This window comes from Diceros bicornis, chromosome 3 (assembly GCF_020826845.1).
Source record: "Diceros bicornis minor isolate mBicDic1 chromosome 3, mDicBic1.mat.cur, whole genome shotgun sequence".
NCBI classification, from domain to species: domain Eukaryota; kingdom Metazoa; phylum Chordata; class Mammalia; order Perissodactyla; family Rhinocerotidae; genus Diceros; species Diceros bicornis.
The window spans coordinates 72,344,351-72,366,600 of record NC_080742.1 but is presented as its reverse complement, the minus strand read 5'-3'; the positions used below and the strand labels follow the sequence as shown (position 1 = coordinate 72,366,600).

At 46.3% G+C, this 22,250-nt stretch overlaps 2 protein-coding genes across 7 annotated transcripts in view; both read left to right on the top strand.

The window, feature by feature from the left end:
• Positions 1-4,846, top strand: part of CADPS2 (calcium dependent secretion activator 2) — a 495,178-nt gene extending 490,332 nt beyond the window's left edge. For all 5 annotated transcript variants that reach the window (XM_058529077.1, XM_058529069.1, XM_058529059.1 and 2 more), the window contains one exon: positions 3,879-4,846. In XM_058529077.1, the coding sequence (XP_058385060.1) occupies positions 3,879-4,049 (171 nt within the window). In that variant the 3' untranslated portion in view covers positions 4,050-4,846. The remainder of the gene's footprint in view (positions 1-3,878) is intronic.
• A 14,855-nt stretch (positions 4,847-19,701) lies between these two features.
• Positions 19,702-22,027, top strand: FEZF1 (FEZ family zinc finger 1). Of its 2 annotated transcripts, XM_058569146.1 has the most exons (5): positions 19,724-20,200; positions 20,351-20,572; positions 20,759-20,893; positions 21,147-21,279; positions 21,669-22,027. In XM_058569146.1, exons 1-5 carry the CDS (start codon positions 19,772-19,774, stop codon positions 22,025-22,027), a joined length of 1,278 nt encoding a protein of 425 aa, XP_058425129.1. In that variant the 5' UTR covers positions 19,724-19,771. The 2 variants fall into 2 exon arrangements, with proteins under 2 accessions (XP_058425138.1, XP_058425129.1); XM_058569155.1 differs by having other exon boundaries at positions 19,702-20,572.
• Positions 22,028-22,250: the final 223 nt, after the last annotated feature.

Below are 22,250 nucleotides of genomic sequence, written 5' to 3'. Positions count from 1 at the left end.
AGAACCAGATCTATAATGTCCCAGTAATAGCAATCATGATTAGTCATAAATAACATGTATAATTATAGCCACCCACTAATTTTTAATACTATTAAACACATTACGTTTCAATGCACAAAATACCTTTGATCCAGAACCCTTCTTACCAGCTGTTATGTATTTTACAAGGAAACTGAAAGCACACTGTGATACATTCATATTTGCATTAGTTTCTCCATTGTTTCTTCCTTGTTTCTATCAGTATGACTTAGAGAGCTTTCAAATGAAGTCTGTTTTTCATAGAAGAGAATCAGGATAATCTGTCTTTACCTTCTAAATATATGTACGTGTTAAGGTTTCAGTCTACACTGTGACTAATATTGGGATTAGCTGGTTACCCTTATGATCAGCCATATTTTCAAGGCAATGTCTACTGTGTTCCGAATGTGAGAAATTACATATTCAGCTGATTGGTATTGCTAGATTAAGCTCTTTACTTTGTTGTTAGAATAAAAATATCCATCTTTTATTAACCCATCATGTTTTTCTTTCAAAGTTATTCCTTTTCTCACATTCAGACATCGTTACAGTTAAAGATCAAGCGCCAGTGAATATTTTAGCAGAAAAGAAAAATAATTTCATAAATTACATGATGACATTTCCATTGTACTTGAAGCCAATCAGTTTATCTTAATATATTCTTCATAATGACTACCAATAGTCAAGACTGATAAATATGAAATTAAATTTCATGAATATGTTTGACTTTCCATGTTTTGTTTTCCACAAGCAAGTCCCCAGACTCAGTGAAAGCTTTCTTGGGCTGATATATTTAATCAAGTCCTAGGGATTTCTGTAATAATTAAAAGTGATTATTTCCACAATGAAAATCAGGATGAATTAATAATTTAATGTTCTAAATATTTTTTGCTACTTTGAGTATAAACAGACTTGAACCAATTTCATACAAAGCTTCGTCATTCTTCAGAACCTATATGGTTATGTTTATAATGATCATTTCCCAGTGAATTTAAGAAGCTGTTCAATAGCCCATGCATAGCATTGTGAAGGCCCCTGAGTAGGCTTTGCTTCCATCCAGACCACTTAGGCTTGGCCTCATGTTACAGCAGAGTCATGCGTTCTACCCGGGAGTCAAGCACTGGCAATCTAGTCCTTACTGCTCACAGGCATTTTCATTCTTCTGTGCCCATGGAGACCCAGATGCCGTCAAGATTTATGTGATAGCCAACTTTATCCCACTTAGACATTAATGGGTTCATTCATGTTTCTCACTAAGAGAAAACAAATTCCCGTAACATTTTCACAAAATATTTAGAACTAAGAAATTATTTGCAAAGTTTTAACATCAGACTTATTTGGGGAGGGGAAAAATAGAATCCTCAAATCAAACTGGCTGATGGGTTGGTGTTCTCCGTAGTGGCCGTATGACATTTAGAAGCAGTTAACATAAATCAGCTGCCTCTTACTAGGAGAAAAGAAGACAAGTGAGCAGTGCCCCATGGCCGGCACTTGTCCTAAATAAGAGCCAAGCAGACTTGCATTGGCAGCCACAGAGGATGTCCAAGTATCAGTAACATTTTATGAATTCTAAAAAGACAGCGAGATTGCAAGGATACTTGCCCTTCAGCTCCCCTAACTGGTTATTGCTTGCTAATAAAATAAGGAAGTGAAGTCTTAATTGTATATAAATTAGAAAGCCTTCAGGACTGCAAATCCACAATAGAAATCTGTCCTGGCCAACTTATTGATAATTAAGCTAAGTCTAAGGAAAGTCATTCCAATAAAATAAGAAAGTAGGACTCACAAACTCAGTCTGTAATTGTCAGTGGAACAATAATACTAAATAAATAATAAAAATTATGTCAGATACATCATCTGTAGATGAATATTTTGTGTTTTTGATACATTTTTAACTATTACACTATTATAGGCTTGGACACAAATCTGTATAGTAATAATACCATGTATGTCAACTACCACATTCTCAAGGCAAAACTTATCTTTCAGGGTTATTTCACGGGTTCTGATGCAAATTACCACAAATTTTGATGTAAGAGAGTACCACCTTAGTAATAATAACCTTAATAGCTTAGAAAAAGAATATGAGGATGGTGGTTGTGTCTTAAAATATTACAATCTAAGTGAAAATAGTTTTGATCATTTAAGAAAAACAACACTCTCTGAAGCTAAATTTTACTTGCTGTTGAGATACCAACTTCAGATACTGTACAGCATTCCTCACAGTTCAGTTTATTTTGGGGCATGGGGTAGAATTTTCAAATATGAATTTTATTTATAACAAGTGATTATCCAAATGAAAAAATTATTATTCATCCTCCATACTTACTTTTGGCATATCAGTTCTGAAACTTGGTGTGATACTGTGGGGCATAAGTCAGATGAAAGAAGACGGGAAGGTTTTACTGAAAATACCAATGGCCCAACTACGTTGTAATGGTTCTCCTCCTTCCCAGAAGTCTGTTAGTAGGCCAGGTGTGATATCAAGGGGATTAAGATGCCATCCATTAGCACTTTCTAGCTCATGTGAATAAGCAACTTCAGCTCAACTGTCTGAATATTATCTTTTCCTTCTGTGTCAAGTGAAGTCAAGCATTCTTTAATGTTAATTTCCAACTGTTGGAGTTGTAATATTGAGCCATGAAGTACAACATTCATTCTCCTTATTTGACTTTTTTCATCTATTAAGTGCAAACAAACAAACAAAAAAGACTACTAGCAATCATTTAGAACAGAACAGTGGCACATTGGTATGTACTGATACTTTTAGGCCAGTCCATTGAAATTTGACTGTTTGATACTCTAAATCTAACATAGGACAGTAAAAACATCTTAAAAGATATTTAGCATTAGAAATAGCCTTAGAAGTGCCCCTACAGAGTGGGATATCTTCATTTCTTATTTGCTTCCCCATTGAACTAATTCTAGACTTTTCCTACAAATTTAAAAATCAGTAATAAAATGCCAGTCTTGCTTAGTCATAGAAAAATCACATATGAAGACAATTTCACTTAAGGGGAGAAGTGAAATTAAGAGGAGCTTTGTAGGTTATGTATCTTAAGTGCCACAGAACTCGGAGTTCTGTTGCTTTGTTGTTTTTAAGAATCACTGTATAAACAATAACATGGCATTTGTTCTATTTTTGACATAATACACCAAATTATAATTTACTGTTTCCCAAAAAAATATACATATGTGTTTTATTAGCCAATCTATGGAAGCTCTGTGCCAGAATTTAACACTTCACATTCCAATGGAATTTCGAAAGGAAAGGGCAAAATTCGTACAGACATTTGGGTGTACACAAATTTTTACCCAGTGGTACATATAAATAAATTTTATAATTCACAAATGCTGAAAATGCAAACTTCTTTTATTGATAACAGGATTAATCCTCTCCTTCCACATACCTCCCCAAAAAGCTAATGCATTTTATAAAATGTAATGTATTTTTCAGTATTGAAGGAAAGTTTCCTCAATTGAAAAACTAAGAATTCCTTCATATTAAAAGTGTACATAAGTACATATCATTTTATCTTTGCAAGTTATTCAAATAGTAAATTCTGTGCAATTAGAATATTTGGGGGGAAAGCTCATTTGTCATCAGATAGTCACAACATTTTGATCTATTCATAGTGATTGTAGTTTGAATAGCACTATCCAAAGTCTCATTTCATTTTCTCCTCAGAAATACACCAGCAAGATGGTTGACATGGGCAGCTACAATCTGAATCCATTAGTGGATTGTCCAAGATCATTTTTGAAATGCCAACTGATTGCATATACATATAGACATACATATACGCATCTATATGTGTTATCCATAAGTTATCTAAGCAAATTCTCTCTTCTTCCTCCAGAAAACCTATAGGGACTTCCGACTGCAGGGTGTGTTGGAAGGCACACTGAACAGTAAGACCTACGATACTCTGCACAGGCGCTTAACAGTAGAGGAGGCTACAGCCTCTGTTTCGGAAGGAGGAGGACTTCAGGGCATTACAATGAAAGACAGTGATGAAGAAGAAGGCTGAGGACGCACAGCTCTGAGCAAGGAAGGAGGACCTTGACGTTGTTTATTTTGTACCTTTCCTTGATTGTTTCCTTTCCGCTGATTGTTTGGACCAAATAAAAATGCTTGTATTTCACTCCACATTTAAAAAGTAAACCTGGAAGCAGAGTGAAAGGGGAAAATGCCAAGTATTTTTTTGAAGAAGATCAGCCTCTTTTCTGTGTAACTTGACCTAAAATGAGCTTTGGCTCTGTGTGCGATTGGAACATGAGCTTTTTTTTTTCCGGAAGATTTGACTTTTTTTTTCTGTAATCACATCAAAGTAATGTCCTGTGTGTGAAGTGAGATATGTGTTTCTCATAACACAACATTGTGAGAAGCCATTTCTGATCACTGCACCAGCTCTATGGTACCCTTGTTAAAATAATGTGTACCTGGCAGTTTATCATTTGTGTGCAAGATTTGTTTCATAGTTAATTACCATTGTTGTGAGGTGTGTAAAAAACTTTCACCTTGGTTCCTAGTACTCTGAGTTGGCCTGCAGGAGTATTCCTGGGCTTAAAGGACTGCCAAACCCAAATATAGACTAGACTATCCAATGGGCTTGTGTCTTGTTCTATTCTGAATATTTCTTTTTTCAAGTGTAAAAAATCCCTAAGTATGGTGTAGTAAGTGTCCTGCCATCAACATACCATATTCTTCTACTTCTCAGTGTAACAGCTTACAGGCAATAAAAATCCATTTGGTCACAACCCTTTCTGTATTTATTAGACTTGTATAAATTAAATGCAGTAAAAAATGTTTGCAGTATTACAAACATCCCAAGAATTTGGCTCCATGTTTTTGTTTTGTTTACCATCAGATGAATAAAAGATATTAACACTACTTTGTACCTAGTAGACACACACATTTCTTAAGAAGAAATAGTTACTATGGCAGCATATTTCCGTAGCAAAGGTAATGTTGACCATATACTCATATATTGTGTATTATTAACATTAGCAATTAGTGTTAACTAATAATGAATAAGTAATACTAGGAATGCTAGTAATGTTAGCTAGCAATTGCCCTATTATTTCTTCTCCCAAAGTATTTTCTTGCTATAGTTTTGAAAGACATGATAGTATTATGCTTTGTAATTTATGAATTTTGATTTTTGTATTTTTTCCTAAAATATAACTGGCATCTTGTGCTACTACATTCATTCATAAGTAATTTTTAAACCGAGTAAATTGGGCCGGACCCATGGCTTAGTGGTTAAGTGCGCGCGCTCTGCTGCTGGCGGCCTGGGCCCTGAACCCCAGGCGCGCACCGACGCACCGCTTCTCCGGCCATGCTGAGGCCGCGTCCCACATACAGCAACTAGAGGGATGTGCAGCTATGTCATACAGCTATTTACTGTAGCTTTGGGGGAAAAAATAATAAAATTATAAAAATAAATAAACCGAGTAAATTAATGCAAAATAAGTGGAGATATCCCTGAACTTATGTAAACTTAAGTTCTGAGACTTTGGAAGTGGTAACAACTTCTTGGACGTCCAAATTCCTTCTCCCGTGGTGGTACAAATGGTAACTAGGTACCCAGACTAGCCCCCAAAAATCTCTTTAATCCAGAGTTGTTAGATAGTATTGTTTTGGCTCAATTTCTGAGTCCTAGGGGTAAGAGACCCTGTGATACAAAATAAACACGCAAGGAGATTGCCTCCCCTTTCCTGCATTAGAGACTAACTCTACCGGCTCAGTATTGTTGAAAGGCAATTTGGGAATGCTCTCTTCCTTCTCTTCTCCACCCTCACGCCGATACCATCCTTTCCTCAAGCTCACGGGTGTCCAGTCATGCTACCCTCAACTCCCCACTGGTACCCTCCCCAAGCTTGCTGCTGCACAGCTCAAACGAGTCTATACTTGGAAAGTACCCACCATTCTTTTCCTGTAAATAAAACGTCTGTTCCTTGATGCAGCTCATCTCAGAGTGACTGGCCATTTTGTCCTGAAGTATGAATGACTGATGACCCTCCCTTAGCCGTATGTGTACATTCAAAGAAATATCTAGCTGGTAGAATTCAGAAATAAAGGGGAGAGCATGTGTTGCAGGGGGAGGTACTGGGGCCAGCAGGAGGGTCTTGCTGCTGGCCTGACCTTGTTAACCTGCCTACTGGCCCTCTTTGCCGGTCAGCCTCTTGTAGCTTCTCTCCAGATTTTGGAGTTCTCTGCTCCTTCTCTTCTATGCCCAAGAGATTTCTGGAAGCTCTATTCCCCACTCCAACTTCCACAGCGAGGACAACAGCAGTCAAAGGCAGGTAATGGAGAGGCTTACAGTTTTATACGCAGTAACTGGACTAACCTTGGAGCCACAGAAAGGTGTGTAAAGAGAAATTTATAAAGTAACTCTGAAAAAGACTGAAAAGTCATTTTGGGGTTTTTGCCCAGAAATGCTCCTCAACATAACTGCAAATTGCTTGAAATGACTTAATAATTGTTCATTGGTGTGTCTAGCTGCTGGGGTGAATGCGGAAACATCTATCTATTAAAGGAAGCCAAGTGTTATTCTTTAAAAAGTAGTATCTTGTTAAAAAGTTTCATTGAAAACCTAACAAGTCTTGCTCTACCCTCCTAAATAGTTTGACGGAAGGGCAAAAAAAAACGTACATTCTTGAGAAAGTCTGGTCAGTGTTGCAGGAGAAAATAATTCATACAGTCTAATTGTCCAGCCATAATGGGTTTATTAAACAAGCCGTCTAGAAGGAAAGTTCTCCAAACATTGTTGGAGAAAAATAGTGATAATGCCTTTTCCCGGAAAGGGAAAGAACCACACAGAGCTTAATGTAAAACTCTCGACTCCAGCTGTGGGTCGTTCTTGCATTCACGGATTTTTCCACTTGAATTCCCTTTAGTTCTTATTCATTGTCCCTCTCTCTGGAGAAAGGATTTCCTGCTACTTTTGCAATAAACGCCAGTGCAAAGTGTCTCGGGGCTCCCACCCCGCCCCTCAAGGTCGTAGCGGGGCCTGGCCTGGCGCTGCCCTCCTACGTCCCGCGGCGACCGTGGATGAGAGGGTCCCCGAGCTCCTGGAAGGTGCGCCTGGTGGGAAAGAGGTCATTCGGCCGTCGCCGCTCATGGAGCTCCGAAACCCCTTCCCGTTGCGCGGTCTGCCTCCCGAGAGGGGCACGCCCCGAGCCAAGTCCCGTAGGGACTCCCGGCCCTGGCGCCAGGGACAGGAGGCCAAGCTCACCGGACGTTGGTGGGATCCCCGCCCGGAGAGCAGACCCGGCCTTCGGAGTCCCTCCCGCCACGCGTTCAAGTAGAAGGACACGAAGAGAGAGATTAGAGCAAAAGCTTGGTGGCTTTTATTTCTTACTCCCAAAACAGAAAATGGAAATTTCCCGGTGCGGGTCCCTAAAGGGAGGGATAGATCGACGTTCCTGGAATATATTCACGCGCCGCTGGCGGCGGAGCATCTATTCGCCGGGATAGCAACCGAGTCGGCCCCCCCCCGCGCTCGGCGCCGCTCCCTTCACTGCAACCCGCGGCCCCGCCGACAGCCCTGGACCCATCAAGTTCGGGAGCACAGCGCTCATGCTGTCCTTACATTGAGTGTCCCTCCTCACCCTGCTGCCCCAGTACTATGCAGGGGGATGCGGTGGGGAGTGGGTCTCCTTTTCCCTTCAAGTCCTGCTCGCTGGATAGGCAGGAACATTCGGGGAAGGCCCGCGGCTCAGTTGGCCCTGTGCTTTGCTGCAGATGGAGTCCAAGCCACGGGCCGGGGAGGCCGGGCAAAGGCGAAGAAGAGCGGCGACCCCGGAGCGGCGACGTCCCCGAAGCGCGCGGCTGGGCGGGTGCCCCCGCAGGGAGATCAGGGCAAGGCTTTCCCCCAGGGTTGGCAGGAAGATGGGATGCAGAGCGGCCTTAAGCTGCTCCTCTCTGTGACGCTGAAGTAAGATTTTTAAGGGAGCAGAGGCGGGTACGAGCTGTGAACGCATAGCTCTGAGCCTGGGTTCAGAAGTCACGAGTGACAGTCAACGGCGGCCTTTATCCTTTATCCGTGTGCAATATTTGATCGTTTTAGGGGAGAAGTAGGCACTGGAATGTGAGCTTGTACTACTGAGAGAAGAGGAGGTGAGAGAAGGAGAATTCGATGTTTCCCAAATGAAGACCTCTTATTTAAGAACTACCCAGAAACATGTGCACGTGACACAACATGGGCAACCGTAAAAAGCCGGGGTCTTAGAAACTGAAAAGCCTGGATTTGAGTCCTAACAGCTACACTTCTTCCCCGTGTCTGGGCTCTGTGTCCTTGGGCAAGTTACTTAACCTCTCTGAAATGAGCACTTCGTAAGGAAAGTAGTTGTAAGAATTAGAGGCATGTAATAAGTTGTGGCCATTATTAACTATTTCTCAATGTGGGGATGGACTCCGAAGAAACCACGGGAGGCCAGCCTCTGCAACATGCACCACCGCTCTCACGGGCCATTCTCCCGACTTTGGCACAGGGTCCTTCTAGATCACAATCAGCTCCACGAATCTTCAGCCCTGCCCCTGGCGTGGCCGTGGATTGGCTAGAATTGTCCAGTCCTGGGGTTATATATACGGCCAGCCTAGTGGGAGGAGAGGAGGAGACCGGGAGGGGCAAGCCAGCCCCAGAAGGGCCGGCATTGCAGAGAGCGGTCCCCGGAGCTGCGGTTGGGAGGGGAGGCAGCTGAGACGTGTCTTTGGGTCCACATAGGGTGATGTTGGTCAGGGGCTCTGAAACCGGATAGGTATGATCTGAGAGGTGCCAGACCACAAGCAAGAAATCTCTGGCCTCAGCCTGTGCCCGGTAGGTTGAGTTCAAGAGAATATCAGAGGCAAATTGGTGTTCATTAATGTTTTCCAAAGTTTAAGGAGGCCTAGAATGGCGTCCTACATCTCTGACCAGAGGTGCGCACACAGTAAGCGCTTGGGAAATGTGAAGCGAAACCGAGTGAGAGGCAGAGGCAGAGGCAGCAAGCCGCCCCAGCATGTACCAAGCCGAGGCTTGGCAGCCGAGCAAAAATCGCAGGCGCTTAGGGCGACAGCCAGCACCGAGTTCTGCCCCGGGGTGCTGAACTGACAGCCCTTCTAGGCTCTCAGGACAACGCCAATGGCGCGGAGGCCCAGCGCGGGGCCGAGGACGCGCCCCAGGGTCGCAACCCAGCACATCCGTGGCGAGGAAGACGCGCGACCTGGTGGTGCTGGGGCCAGGCACGCGGTGGCCCTGGGGAGGCAGAAACTGCACGCTCACGAAAGTGGAGGATAGCGCGCCCTGCTTTGGGCTGGGACTAGAGCTACTTTTTTAACCAGAGGAATGTTTCCCATCCCCATCACTCCTTTAAGGTAGCCTGCCTGCAGTTTCTGAGTTCCAGACCTAGGGAAGAGGATTTCACACACACACACCGCACTCCACAATACCACGATGCCATTAATCTCCCTGTACTTTGCAACTTCACAGTAAGGGTGGCTGTATGTGTGGGCTTATTTGTGGGGGGAAAAATCAGCAAATAAACATATTCTAGACTTGTCCAAAATCTCCTTCCACCTTGTCCATCCCTAGGATCAGTGGTTCTCAGGTCAGAGAGGAAGAGTTGATTTCAGATTCTAGAACCATCAGGCAGAGTAGTTACTCTTTCCTAGGCCCTTATGGAGCCCCTACACTCAGTGAGTACCTTTGCAAAAATTAGAAGGGATGTGTCAGATTATTTCCTTTATCTGCTTTAAATCAATTCTAGTTTGTCTTTTACCACTACCTCCCTCCTGATGCCCAATAAGTAACACCTCTCTTGGGTGTGATTGGCAGAAAGAAAACTCTAAATACTGAAGTTTGTTGTTCAGGGCATTTCCTTAAAATGCCAAGGAAGCAAAACTAATTGTAACTTTGGAAGGAGATTTTGATAGGGAGGTAGAAAAAAATTTGCATTAAAGAGGAGTTACATAGTAAAAGGCTAGAACACAATGAGACTGGATTTCAAAAAGTGGAAAGTGAAACACAGAAAGGCCAGAGAAGCAGCAGATAGTGGCAGGGGTGGACTTCTGTAAGGTCCTCCCCCCTCCCACCAAAGCTGGATCATAATTTTTTTAAATGCACTTCAAAGCATTTAAAATGAGGAAGCTCATTCGCTGTCATTCATTCAAACTGCCCAGTTTTTTGTCACATTTCGTGATTGCTAGATGTGTTCTTTCATGTAATTAGGATAGTCTATCAGAAAGTTGATTAATTTTAGAAATGCATAACTGCTTCTAAAGAGAGGAAATCTGCTTTAATCAAACTGGAGTTTTAGAAAAGCTTTTGTGAAAGGTTAATTCGTGAATCTACAGAAGAAAATGTCCCCTGAGGAACTCAGGACTGAATGTGAGAGCAGGCCACCAAGGAAAAGGAGAGTCCTGGAGGTTATGAAAAATAATTTAGCGAATGTGATTCTTTACGTGTATTTTAACATTTCCACGTATATAACCAGAAATCTAATCGTTGAGCAGAGGGTTGTTTTTAAGTATAGTTGTCTGTACTTAAAAATATTTTGGAAAAGTTTGTAGCTTAACTTTTTAACAAGGTGATAGACAGCTTTTCATATGTAAAGTAGATTTAGTTTTAAATTTGTTTTCAATCTCAAAGCCTCCCAAGAATGAAGTGGGCTTTGATTTAGTCCCATTTTACAGAAAAAAAATTCAAGGCAAAGGGGAACTGCCACCATCCCTTCTGGTTAACAAGGAGTCCACTAGCTGTGTGGCCTTCCTCAAGCTGGTGCATCCAGGCTAGGAGGCCAAAGCAACGCAAGAACTGGCATCATTTATTCCAGCCCTCAAAATGTCTGGGACAAACGAGTGGTAGGAGTACTTATGAAGAACTTTCTTAGAAAGAAGGAAAGGTCGTTTGGATTTCAACAGATAGTTGAAGAATCCAGCTTTAACAGGATAGTAAGAGACAGAGAGGAGGAAAGGGGATTATAATTTACTCTCCGTGGGGCAGCAGTTGGGGGTCAGAATTTCATCACATACTTGAAAAAGTGAACGTTTTTCTCTTAAGTTCCTGCCCATACAGGTTTAATTTAAATCTCTAGAAATTAATTTAAAGTAACAACCGCAAACTACCAATGGGTTAGATTGAATGTTAGAGAATATGGCCAATTTTGCACATGGGTTTTGCAGGGGAAAGGGAAGCCAGAATAACAGTAAGACGGCAGAGGAGGGAAAAGAAAGCCCTTTCGTTTTTCCAATTTCCAGTGACCACCACCTCGCACTTAAACAGCAGGGGAGGGCTCCATTGCTCACCCACGGCTGGACAGCTGGACAGCCAGACTCCAGACGTCCTTGGCCAAGGCACAACGCAAGACCAAAGGGCATCTGCTCTGTGGCGGCCCTCTCGGCTAAAATAAGGGATCCCACAAACTTTGTTCCTGGATTTCTTCTTGCCCCACATTCCCCAGGGGATCACTTAGAAAACACCACAAGTAGGGCTCCAGAATTAGAACACAGTGTCATCTGAGTTCAAATGCAGGAAAAAAAAATATCCAAAAGTCAACGACAGCAGTCATGTATATTTTGTAGCTGCCACGTTTCACTTTTCCATCTTATATTTGAGTTGGCCAGTGGAGCCCAGTTGACAGTGGGGTCTCTCTTGCTGTAGATGTTGCGGCCTTCACTTATTTAGAGAAATAATAAATTGGAATTTCTTATTAATATCAAGGGGTGATGACTTTGCTTTCCAAATAAAATGTTGACGTCAGCCAAATAAAAGGGAAACAGATCCCTTAGAAAGTGAGGGTTCTCGATTATTATCATGCCTGCTGCCTTTTGAACACAACATAATGCTCTTAATTTTTAAAACTTTTGCCTTTAGTAAGAAATCTAAATCAGCGTCATTGAAGTCAATTTCTCTTTCTCTCCCTTTTTTCTTCCTCTCTGCCTCTCTTTTCAACAGTGGTGTGAGAGTTCAGTTATTCTCCGTCAGAGTAAAAAGCTCTGGAAATCAGCTCATGTGCCAACACCGGGAACTTATCCAGGCCCATGGTGCGAAAATGGAATATGTGCTGTTGAATTATTATTTCTGTCCTTTAGGTTTACATCTACGCCCTTGTATTATGTAAATTTCTGAGAAGCTGTGAATCACAAGGTTAGGTAGAGGAGGGTTCCCGCCCCCCCCCCCCGCCCCCCCATGCAGCAGGAAGCGATCCCATTCAGTTTTTGAATGATTCACAGCCTCGTTTCTTCTTCCGGCTCTATACCCAGACCCGGCTTCCCTCCCCACCCTCGACCCCGCCGGCTGGCAGGGGCGCAGGGCCGCCACCCCAGCCCCGGAGCCGCGGCGGGCCGCGTTTGTGACACCTGCCGGCCAGCTCTTCGAGGTCACCGCGGGCCACTAGATGTTGTTCCCCTGTTGCCAGCGTCAAGACGTACGCGAGGCGCTTAACGCTTCGCAGTGTTTCCAGTACCCTCTTCCTGTGTGAAACTAATGGGAAACTGTGAGGGCAGACCCACTGTTAGTGAATCAAAGAATTAACTGAACTTAAAGAGGACATGGTGGGAAGAGGCAAAAAAAAAAAAAAAAAAAAAAAAAAGAATTCTAAGTTAATTCGACCTAAGAAGGCAATAATTTAAACTTAATATTGTAAAAGTTGGTAAGATTCTTTAATGACGGATCAAGCTTCTTCGGATTTTCTCGGCGCGGATGTTACAGCTCAACTCTTGAAACCTGTACAATACCTTTAGGATCTGGTCTGAGAGAGGCCTAAGGGAGTGAGATGGGGGAAGCACAGAAGAGCGTCCATCCCCACCGAGAAGAGGGCGCCGGCCAGTGGCGGAGCGTGTCCTCCCCTTCAGGACTGTGGAAGCCAGCTGGAGGTGGCCGCGGGGTATTGTGGCTCTGTGGACAGCCATCCCATCGCTGCTTCCGGAAGGGAAGAAGGACTTGACAGGGAGAGCTCAGGAACCAGAATGAAAGGACAAATTGGAGGGTGAGGCCAAGAGAGGAAAGAAGAAGGATACTGTCTTAAACAGGAGAATCTAGTTTAAAAATTCTCTCCCTTTCCCCGGACCCTCAGGAGACACCGACTAATTTTAGGTGTCAAATGGCTTTGAAGGGAGGATTTCTGGAGGGGTGGAAGGGGGTGCGGTGGGGCACAAAAGTACGTTGCATGACAATGGACATGAAAGGTTTTTGGAGAAGAACTCTGGGGTGCCCCCCTCCCCCCGTTTGAAATTGGCTTAAGAAAGGGTTTTCCGGGGAAACTCAAAATGACAGGAAAACTAGTAAAGAGATGCTGTAGCACCTTCTTGGGCGTGCCACAGCGTCAGGCCTGTTTTCTTTCACCTGACATCTAGATTGAATGACCCTTCAGTTACACCCTGAGTGGTCAAAGCAAGTCTATTAACGAATGTTCTATTCAAAAACTTTTCAAACAAGAGTTCTCCGCCGTCTGTTACTCGGTCTTTAAGCCCGATCCGATACCCTCTCCGGAAACTCTTTGGAGTCTCCTCCCCACCTTTTTCCAGCTTTAGGGGGGATGGAGCCCCCGCAGGATGCGCGGGGGCGCAGCGGGGAGAGGGAGGAGAGCGATCGGGCCTCAGAGGGACTGCGGGGCCCGCAGGGGCAGTGGCGGCCCAGAGGCCAGAGGTCAGAGAGACCCAGTTGGCGACCGCGCGGCGCTGGCGGACCCAGCACCCGGGAGGCCTCGCAGGGGCCGCGGAGCCCGGCCAGAGCGCACGGCGCGGCGGGCAGGCGGGCGCGGAGATCAGGCTGGCGGCCGGCTGCAGTAGTGGCGCCCCAGCTCCCGTCCCCTCCAAGCCGCTCCAGGCGACCCCGCCACCGCCCCTCCCGGCCCTTCCAAGGCAGGCTCCCAAAGCCCCGTCGCCTCCGGCCTTGCCGACGTCATTTTAACTATTTGGGACTCGTGAGCAAGAACCAATAAGTGGAGAGCCCGACCGGGGAGAGTTGTCAGCTTTTCTGTTTCACCTCGGGCTTCTATTAAATGGCTCTGCTGGGCAACCGAACCGTGAGTGAGGTGGGGCGACCCAGCTCCTGCGCCAGCAGCCGGAACACAGTTCCCTTCGGCGGCCAGGGCCAGGGGGCGCGAGGCCGCCGCGGTGATGGAGCCCCAGGCGGCCGCGGGCAGCGGGTCAGCGCGGGGCGCTCCCGGGAGGGAGCGACCGACGGTCGGGGTCCAGGAGGTAACTGAATTTACAAGCAGCTTTCAGAGATTTCTGGCTCAAGGATTTCGATTTCCCTCTCTTGTTTCTCCATTTCTCTAAGCTCATTCCTTTCTCTGTGTTATTTGAGTTTCTATTACCGACTTTTATTTCACGAAAAATAAGGAAGAAAGTTTGAAAATAACATCAAAATTGCTCTAAACCTCGTGGGTAGTATCAAGGAAGTAGTCGCACTGTGTTGAACACAGTTTTTATTTTAACTACAAAACGACTTTTAAAAATTATCTGGGGACTGCTGCAAAATGCTGAACAGCCAGTTGGATAACCAGCTATCAGTGTAGGGCAAAAGAGCATATTTTGGCTATCGTCTTCTAATTGTTCACTTCCCAGGTTTCAATAACACCGTTGTAAATTGCAAGCAAAACTTTGCTGGTTTTTGTTGCTTAACTTCTAGGCAGCTCCTCGAAATAAGTTGGAGAAATTGGGTTGCTTGTTTATAAACTTCTTTTTCCATCAAGTCCAGCCCTGAGTCGGAGCCTGGCAGTCTGGAGGGAACACACCTCCCAGGCCTGTGGGAATGGGTGAGAAAAATCCCAGCATTAGTGGAGGGGCAGAAACAAATCCAGGACAGGTGATTGGTGTCTGTAATGACTGTTGGCTTATTAACAGCTCTCACCTTTGGGGCTTTTCATTTACTTTTCCAAACTGATTTAATATGTAAATGCTGTTTTGAGAAGAATAATTTCACTAGGTTTAAATGAAATCCTAATACAAAAGAAATAGTAACAACAAAGGTCTAGAGACAAACAACAGACCACTCTCCCACCTCTCCTCCCCCAAAAGAAAGGAGGGTTCTGTGAGTTAACTGACCCCTCCTATACTCCTAACCTGTGATACTCCTAACCTGTCTCTGCACTTCTCATGCTAGCTAGACAAAATTAGTCAGAATTATTTGCTACCAAACTAAAAGCACTCTAGTAGTCTTAAAGCTGAACTTGTAGCTCATGTGTTTATTAATGTGCTGGAAAGTTAACTCCCACTGTCTATTCATTAACTACTCTGAGGTGCTCAACAAGACTCTTTCCTTGAACCTTGCAGACCCCTTCCTATTCGCGTCCTGTTCCATCACCCCGCCTCCATCACACACCACAAGAAATAACAAAAGACCAGTCAGAGATAAAGACTGAGCAAAAGTGTAGAAGAATTTAGGAATGTTTTTCCTCCTCTAGAAGGAAGATACTTTGCCTTTGGTGCTATTTATTAAACAGAAAAAAGTGTGGATGAATTTGGATGCCTGGGGAGGGGGAGTTGTCAGAATAATAATATCTCCCTCCTTTAGTTTGTAGTGGCTAATAAGAAGCAAAGAGAAAGCAGGCTGTTGTTTTTGATGAAGAGGCACAGGTTGTGGATGTTGGAAAGGCCTGAAAACCCTAAAAACATGACCAGGGGCGAATTAATGCACTTGGCAGAAGGTTGCATAAATTATAGTATTTCCCAATCTATTTTTTATTTTTAAAAATTCAACAGTATTTTGTGACTTATTAAGGAAGAAGAGATGAAAGATTATGGATTATTTGGGAATTAATGGCTCTATGAAATTGCCTTTTATTTCAGATTGCAAGAACCTTGACCGGAAACTGCATTTACTTGTGATAGGGATGTAAATAAAAAGCCTGTGAAAATTATGCAAGTTCTTGAGTAATATCAAGAATACAGTTTAGAAAGCATTGAAATCAAAATTAGATTCCCTAGAAAAAAGAGAACTTGAAATTATTTTAGAGAAGTAGAACTTTTTTCTTAGTTTCTCAGAAGGTCTTAACTCAGAGTTTGCTAACTGGTCTCTTCATATCAAGTACTGTTCTGCTTCCGTGAGGACACATCTCCTGCAGGATAAACCATACACTTAAAACATGCCTTCCTCAAGGATTTAAAGTGGGTAGGTAGGGCAAATAAATACTGCCTTTTGTAGTTGGGAAGAGGAGGGACACTTAATCATCAACTCTGATGAATAAAGGGGGAATTATAGGATTCTTTAAGAAAATCCAAAGAAACTATAACTGAGTTTTGATTTTGCCATTAACAAAACAAACAAGTCTCCTTTGCACTCTTTTAATAAACAATTTTTAAGTGTTGAACAGTTTTAGAAACTTCTAAATTTGCCAAATATGCTCTGCTTTTATTGGTGCTTTCTGTTGTTGTTTTTCAAATGTGTCTGGAAAAAAACCCCAAAATACTGGACAGATTTGGCAATAAGATGGATGCCCTTCCTAAATACATTTAACATTTTAAGACAATTTTTACTTAATAGAGATATTTTTAAAAATTAACACAGGTTTTAGTTTGGGTTTTGAATGAAATATACTCATTAACAAATGTTGGACTATCAAGACCTGGATGTATAAAGCATCTCTTCACATCTTTATGATTAGGAAGCTCGGTTCTATGTTTTAAGGAAGGGCATAATTGCTACTTTGCCATAGTTGTGTTACTCAAATGACACTATACTTTCAAACACTTGTCAAAAAGGCAAACCCAGAAAAGACCAGTGAAAAGCAAACTTGAAATATTAACTATACAAAACACGTATACCCTAAGCCAATAATTTTCCTTTTTAGTTCAGTGTCCACCGAAGGAGAAATTTACCGAGGTCAAATCAAGGCTCTTATACCGTTAAAGAGGAGGGAGTGGGGGAGGGGCAGAAGGGGAGAGGGAGGGACACGCGACGAACGTAAAACAAACTGGTGGCGTTCAGTCAAGAAGGCAGGTAAGGCTCCGGAAGCGGGTGAGTTGTACAAGTCAGCTGGGCGCTCCAAAGCTTTCCAGAGCCGGCTTGTTGCGTGCTTTTTTGCTTTTTCCTTTAAACCTGGCCCTATGTCCGAGTAGTGCAGCAGGAGGGAGATTTTTCGAAGTTGGGAAGCGGCAGGTAGGAAAGGAAACCTGATCCGCCCCAAAAGGCAGCAATTAAAGTCTTAACTGCGACCCATCTGTCGTGGGGCGCCCCCGCTCCTTTCCCCTAGCAAAGCCGTCCCGCGCTCTTTGTCTGAGCAGGGGAGAAGAGGAGATAGGTTCTGCGGCCCCAACAGCAAAAGCAAAGAAAATTTCCAGCCTGGGTGCACCCTGGGTGACTGCGCCCGGTCCAAGAACTGCTCCGAAGTGCACTGGGGTTGTGGACTTCACGGACTCGGCCCTCGTGCTCTGCGCTCGCGTCATTCTCTCTCTACCGCTGCATCTGTCCTCCCAGCCCGAAGCCACCTGGGACTTGAGGCACTTCCAAGCGTAGTTGCTAAGGCCGGTCGCACCCAGACCTTTCTCCTACCTGGCCCTTTGGCTGCCTTCAACTTCCAATAGGACTTATGCCTCCTCCCCTATTTCCTCAGCAATTGGGTTTCCCCACCGCTCATCCAGCTGCTGTGCCTCACTGTTGGGCATAAGGCGCGTTCCCAGACCGGGCTCTCTCGGTTTCCACCCCTCTCTGCTCGCTAAGCGGGGGAGGGGCAGACCCTCATGAAAAGCCAGAGCGAGTGGCCCCTGGCCTGTGCTGGGCAATGGGATAGGGAGGAGGGAATATTTTGAAGTCAATTTCCTCCCTTTGGGGCCCAACTTCGCATTTTGGGGTGGAATTGGTCAGGGGCTCAACAATCCCAGGATTTCTAGTCCGCTTGCATCCAGCCTTCCAAGGCCGACACTTTCCAGAGCTCTTGCAGGAAGAGGACGCCCACACCCGTTTGGCCCGATGTCTGGCACTCGCCACCACCCATTCTACAAGCACCCGCTGAGGGTAACTTACCAGGTAGACAGTACCCTGGGCTGTTGCGGGGGGCCATTCACAGGGGCGTGAAAGGCCGCCAGGCCCTGAGCTGGCACCTCTGCGCCGTTTCTCCGCCTCCCGGCGCGGGCTCGTGGCCGCCGAGTCCTCCTTGCGCAGCCGCTAGCGCACGCCCGGCCCTGGCACACCTGGCCACAGGGCTAAGCTCCGCGCGATCGCAGGCTTGCGAAAGGGAGCGACGAGGAGGGTGCGCGCCGCTGCTTTCGGCGCGCTCCGGGCCGCGCCCTCCTAGGTGGCGAGAACCCGCGCAGCCAGAGTCGCCGCGACTGGAGTCTGCCGGGAACACTCCCTACGTTCTACCACTCCTCCCGGGGAGTTTTGGCCGAGGCCTGGATGGGCGGTGTTGCAGAGGCATGGTTTCCGCACTCGTTCTGGGAGGCGGAAGCGCTGCTGTGGCCAAGACTCGCGCGCCCGCAGGTCGCAGTGCCCGCCGCTCGGCTGTGCACATACACCCTGGCTGCCGCCTGCGCTGATTTGAGGAGGCGTGCAGACACCGGCAGTCGGGAGGTTGGGGGAGGGAATCAATAGTTTCCCTTTTCCGCTCAACATTCACTATTTAAAACGCTCCAAGAGAGCTCTAGCTGAGCGCAGGTACTTAAAGAAATTCACTTTCCCGGCTGTCAATAGAACCGCATAAAAGCGCGCGCGCGGGTGTTTGTCTGTATCGGGGGTAGGATCCGGCCCTCGTCGAGGTTTCTTTTGGTGTGATACCCGCTTTTTCCTTGCAACTCCTCCTCCACTTTGTGGATGGAGTGTGTCTTTCCCAAGTTTATGTCACGGCATCGCGTTTACAAAACCACAAACACACAAGGCTCCCAAGGCCTTTAATTCTCAAGGGCGTTTTGGGAGGCCAGTTACCTGCTGGCGTCTTCCAAATGGTCCAGACTCGGTTCGGGCCGCGGAGACTCAGGGATGCAGGGAGCACTCAGCCCCGGGCCCTAGAGGAAGAAAGAGGGCTGTAGAGGAGCTCTGACCTGAGCCCAGAACCGGCCGGGCGGAACCATGCAAGGAAAACTGGGATTTCGCTCCCGGAGGCTTCCTGGCCGCGGCTTTCTGGAGCCTGGCATTTGATAAATATAGCCTGGCGTTTGCCCCCGAATTAGACTCCGTTTCCTTATTTAGCCCTTGCACAATGATTTTAGATGATGTCACTTAGAGCTAAACGAGAAAATTGATCTCAGATTTGCTTGGCCTCTAAAGCCTGGTTAAGCAGATTGAGAATTAAAAAGAGGAAAAAGCAAAGGCGGCGGGGGGGGGGGGGGGCGGTGAGCGTTGAGGGTAGCGAATTGTGCGCCTGAGAGTGTGTGCGCCGAGGGGAGGGCGCGCAGAGCTGCGTAGAGCGCCCCCGCCTTTTCTGGGCGGGGGAACCTCACTCACCAATGAAAAGTAGTCACTGACTGCAGAGGAAAAAAAAAAGTTTTCCTGTTGACTGTTGGAAGCGAATTGAGCAATTATCTAGTTTACCTTCTCCTCTTGGAAGTTAACGATTGGCGAGATCTTGGCTGCGTTATTGACACAACACTTTCTATTGACAGAAATAAGTAGTGATTGTCCCCGAGTCATTGGTGCGCCAAGAACTCTGCGATGGGCTGGCAGGAGTCCATTGGGCTGGGCAGGCAGGTTCGGCTGGTGATGCTGGGGAGGAGGAGGAGGCTGCTGATGGTGATGGTGCCCGTCCCCCTCTCCGCAGGTCTGTGACAAGCAGGGAACAAGGCAACGACGGCGCAGCCCGGCCTCGGCTGAAGGACGCTGGCGACTCAGACATGGACAGTAGCTGCCATAACGGGACTGCCAAAATGTTAGCCACTGCTCCGGCCCGGGGCAACATGATGAGCACCTCCAAACCCTTGGCTTTCTCCATCGAACGAATCATGGCGCGCACCCCCGAGCCCAAGGCCCTGCCCGTCCCTCACTTCCTGCAGGGAGCGGTGCCCAAGGGGGATCCCAAGCACTCTCTGCATCTTAACTCGTCGATCCCCTGCATGATCCCTTTCGTGCCTGTGGCATACGACACGAGCCCCAAGGCGGGAATGACTGGCTCGGAGCCGCGGAAGGCGAGTCTGGAGGCTCCGGCGGCGCCGGCAGCGGCGGCCGCAGCGCCCGCGTTCAGCTGCAGCGACCTGCTCAACTGCGCGCTGAGTCTCAAGGGCGACCTGGCCCGCGACGCGCTGCCGCTGCAGCAGTACAAGCTGGTAAGGCCGCGTGTGGTCAACCATTCTTCCTTTCACGCCATGGGAGCCCTGTGCTACCTGAATCGAGGCGACGGCCCGTGCCACCCGGCAGCCGGCGTTAACATCCACCCGGTGGCTTCCTACTTTCTCAGTTCCCCTTTGCACCCGCAGCCAAAAACGTATTTAGCCGAAAGGAATAAACTGGTGGTCCCGGCGGTGGAGAAGTACCCCTCGGGAGTAGCTTTCAAAGACTTGTCCCAGGCTCAGCTGCAGCATTACATGAAAGAAAGCGCCCAGCTTCTGTCGGAAAAAATCGCATTCAAAACCTCTGACTTCAGCCGAGGCTCTCCTAATACCAAGCCCAAAGTTTTCACTTGCGAAGTGTGTGGAAAGGCAAGTACTATGTAGAAGGGAAGTTTCCCTTCCTTCTTTCCTTCCTTTTAAATTTAATTTAATTTTGTTTTGTAACTCTTTGTATACACTGGCTTTGAGGTTATCTCCTCCCTCCCCTCCCTCTGCACGGTTTGATTTCACAGTGCTTGTTGAGCTAACCTGTTCTACATGTGTCTTAACTTTAAGGTCTTTAATGCACATTATAACTTAACTCGTCACATGCCGGTGCACACGGGAGCCAGACCCTTCGTTTGCAAAGTGTGTGGAAAGGGCTTCCGGCAAGCCAGCACTCTGTGCAGGCACAAGATCATTCACACCCAGGTGTGTTCGAACTGTCTCAATCTCACCCGATTTACTTCGGAACGGTTTGTAGAAAAATGGCCGATAAACTCTTATTCTTTAGTACAAGGTATGTTTAAAATGTGCTAGCTGGACAGGGGAAATGCCATGTACGGTTTGCCTTTGTTCTGCTTAAAAGCGTGAGAGAGAGGGAAGTACTGTGTTTTTGAGTTTGCAGGACTCCGCTTCATAACAAAATGCCTTAACTTCTCTGCTTTTCCTCCCTTCCTCTTAGGAAAAACCTCACAAATGTAACCAGTGTGGCAAAGCATTTAATAGAAGTTCCACGTTAAACACGCATACCCGAATACACGCAGGCTACAAACCGTTTGTGTGTGAATTCTGTGGCAAAGGATTTCATCAAAAAGGTATGCAACCCGGGAGACGTTGTCTTTCACGGTAGTCTTCCCGAAAGCCCTGATCTCTTCGGGATATTTTAGAAAACGATTTTTAAAACCAAGCTAGTTGCTGGCGCCCATGTTGCCATTCCAACCTCCTACTGGCAAATCTGGTTATATTAGAGAAAGGCATGGTTCATATTCCGAGGGGATGTATCTTTTTAACCGCTTGTTCTCCTTTTATACAATTGAGTTAATAAATACATCTTAAAATGTGGAGGGAGCGGCTTCATTGTTGATGTTAAAAAATAAATTTGGGGAGAGAAGTGCAGGCGCGGAGCGCTGTCCGGGCTGTGGCAGCTCTTCCTCTTCCCTCGTCGTCCTTTCAGATCCACGTCCCTGTCATTTGTCTGTTTCAGGGAATTACAAAAACCACAAGTTGACCCACAGCGGGGAGAAGCAGTTCAAGTGCAATATCTGCAACAAGGCTTTCCACCAGGTTTACAACCTCACCTTCCACATGCACACCCACAACGACAAGAAGCCCTTCACCTGCCCCACGTGCGGCAAGGGCTTCTGCAGGAACTTTGACCTCAAGAAGCACGTCCGAAAGCTGCACGACAGCAGCCTGGGGCTGGCCCGCACACCTGCTGGGGAGCCGGGCGCGGACCCGCCGCCCCCTCTACAGCAGCCGCCGCCCTCGACGCTGCCGCCTCTGCCGCCGCCACTGCCGCCCCCTGGGCCCCTGCAGGCCGGGCTCCAGCCGGGCCACCAGTGATCAAGGCCAAAGTCCCTTCCCAGCCCCAGCCGGGGTCCCCACTACCGAGGCAGCGGCGGAATAGAGCTGGACCTCCGGATCCAAGCTCCTCTGCAGAACCCAGGGCATGTCGGGCCCCACACGTTAGCGACCAGACACCTCTGCATTCCCCTGCCTTTCACTTCTTGCATGCACCTGCTAAATGGTTTTGTGTATTATATTCTATATAGGCACTAACAATTAT

Bases quoted from the DNA above. Each gene is read 5' to 3' on its own strand.
- FEZF1 (XM_058569155.1), top strand. From the start codon at position 19,772: ATGGACAGTAGCTGCCATAACGGGACTGCCAAAATGTTAGCCACTGCT. The intron at 20,573-20,758 runs GCAAGTACTATG...CTTAACTTTAAG, and splicing joins CTTGCGAAGTGTGTGGAAAG to GTCTTTAATGCACATTATAA. The intron at 21,280-21,668 runs GTATGCAACCCG...TGTCTGTTTCAG, and splicing joins CAAAGGATTTCATCAAAAAG to GGAATTACAAAAACCACAAG.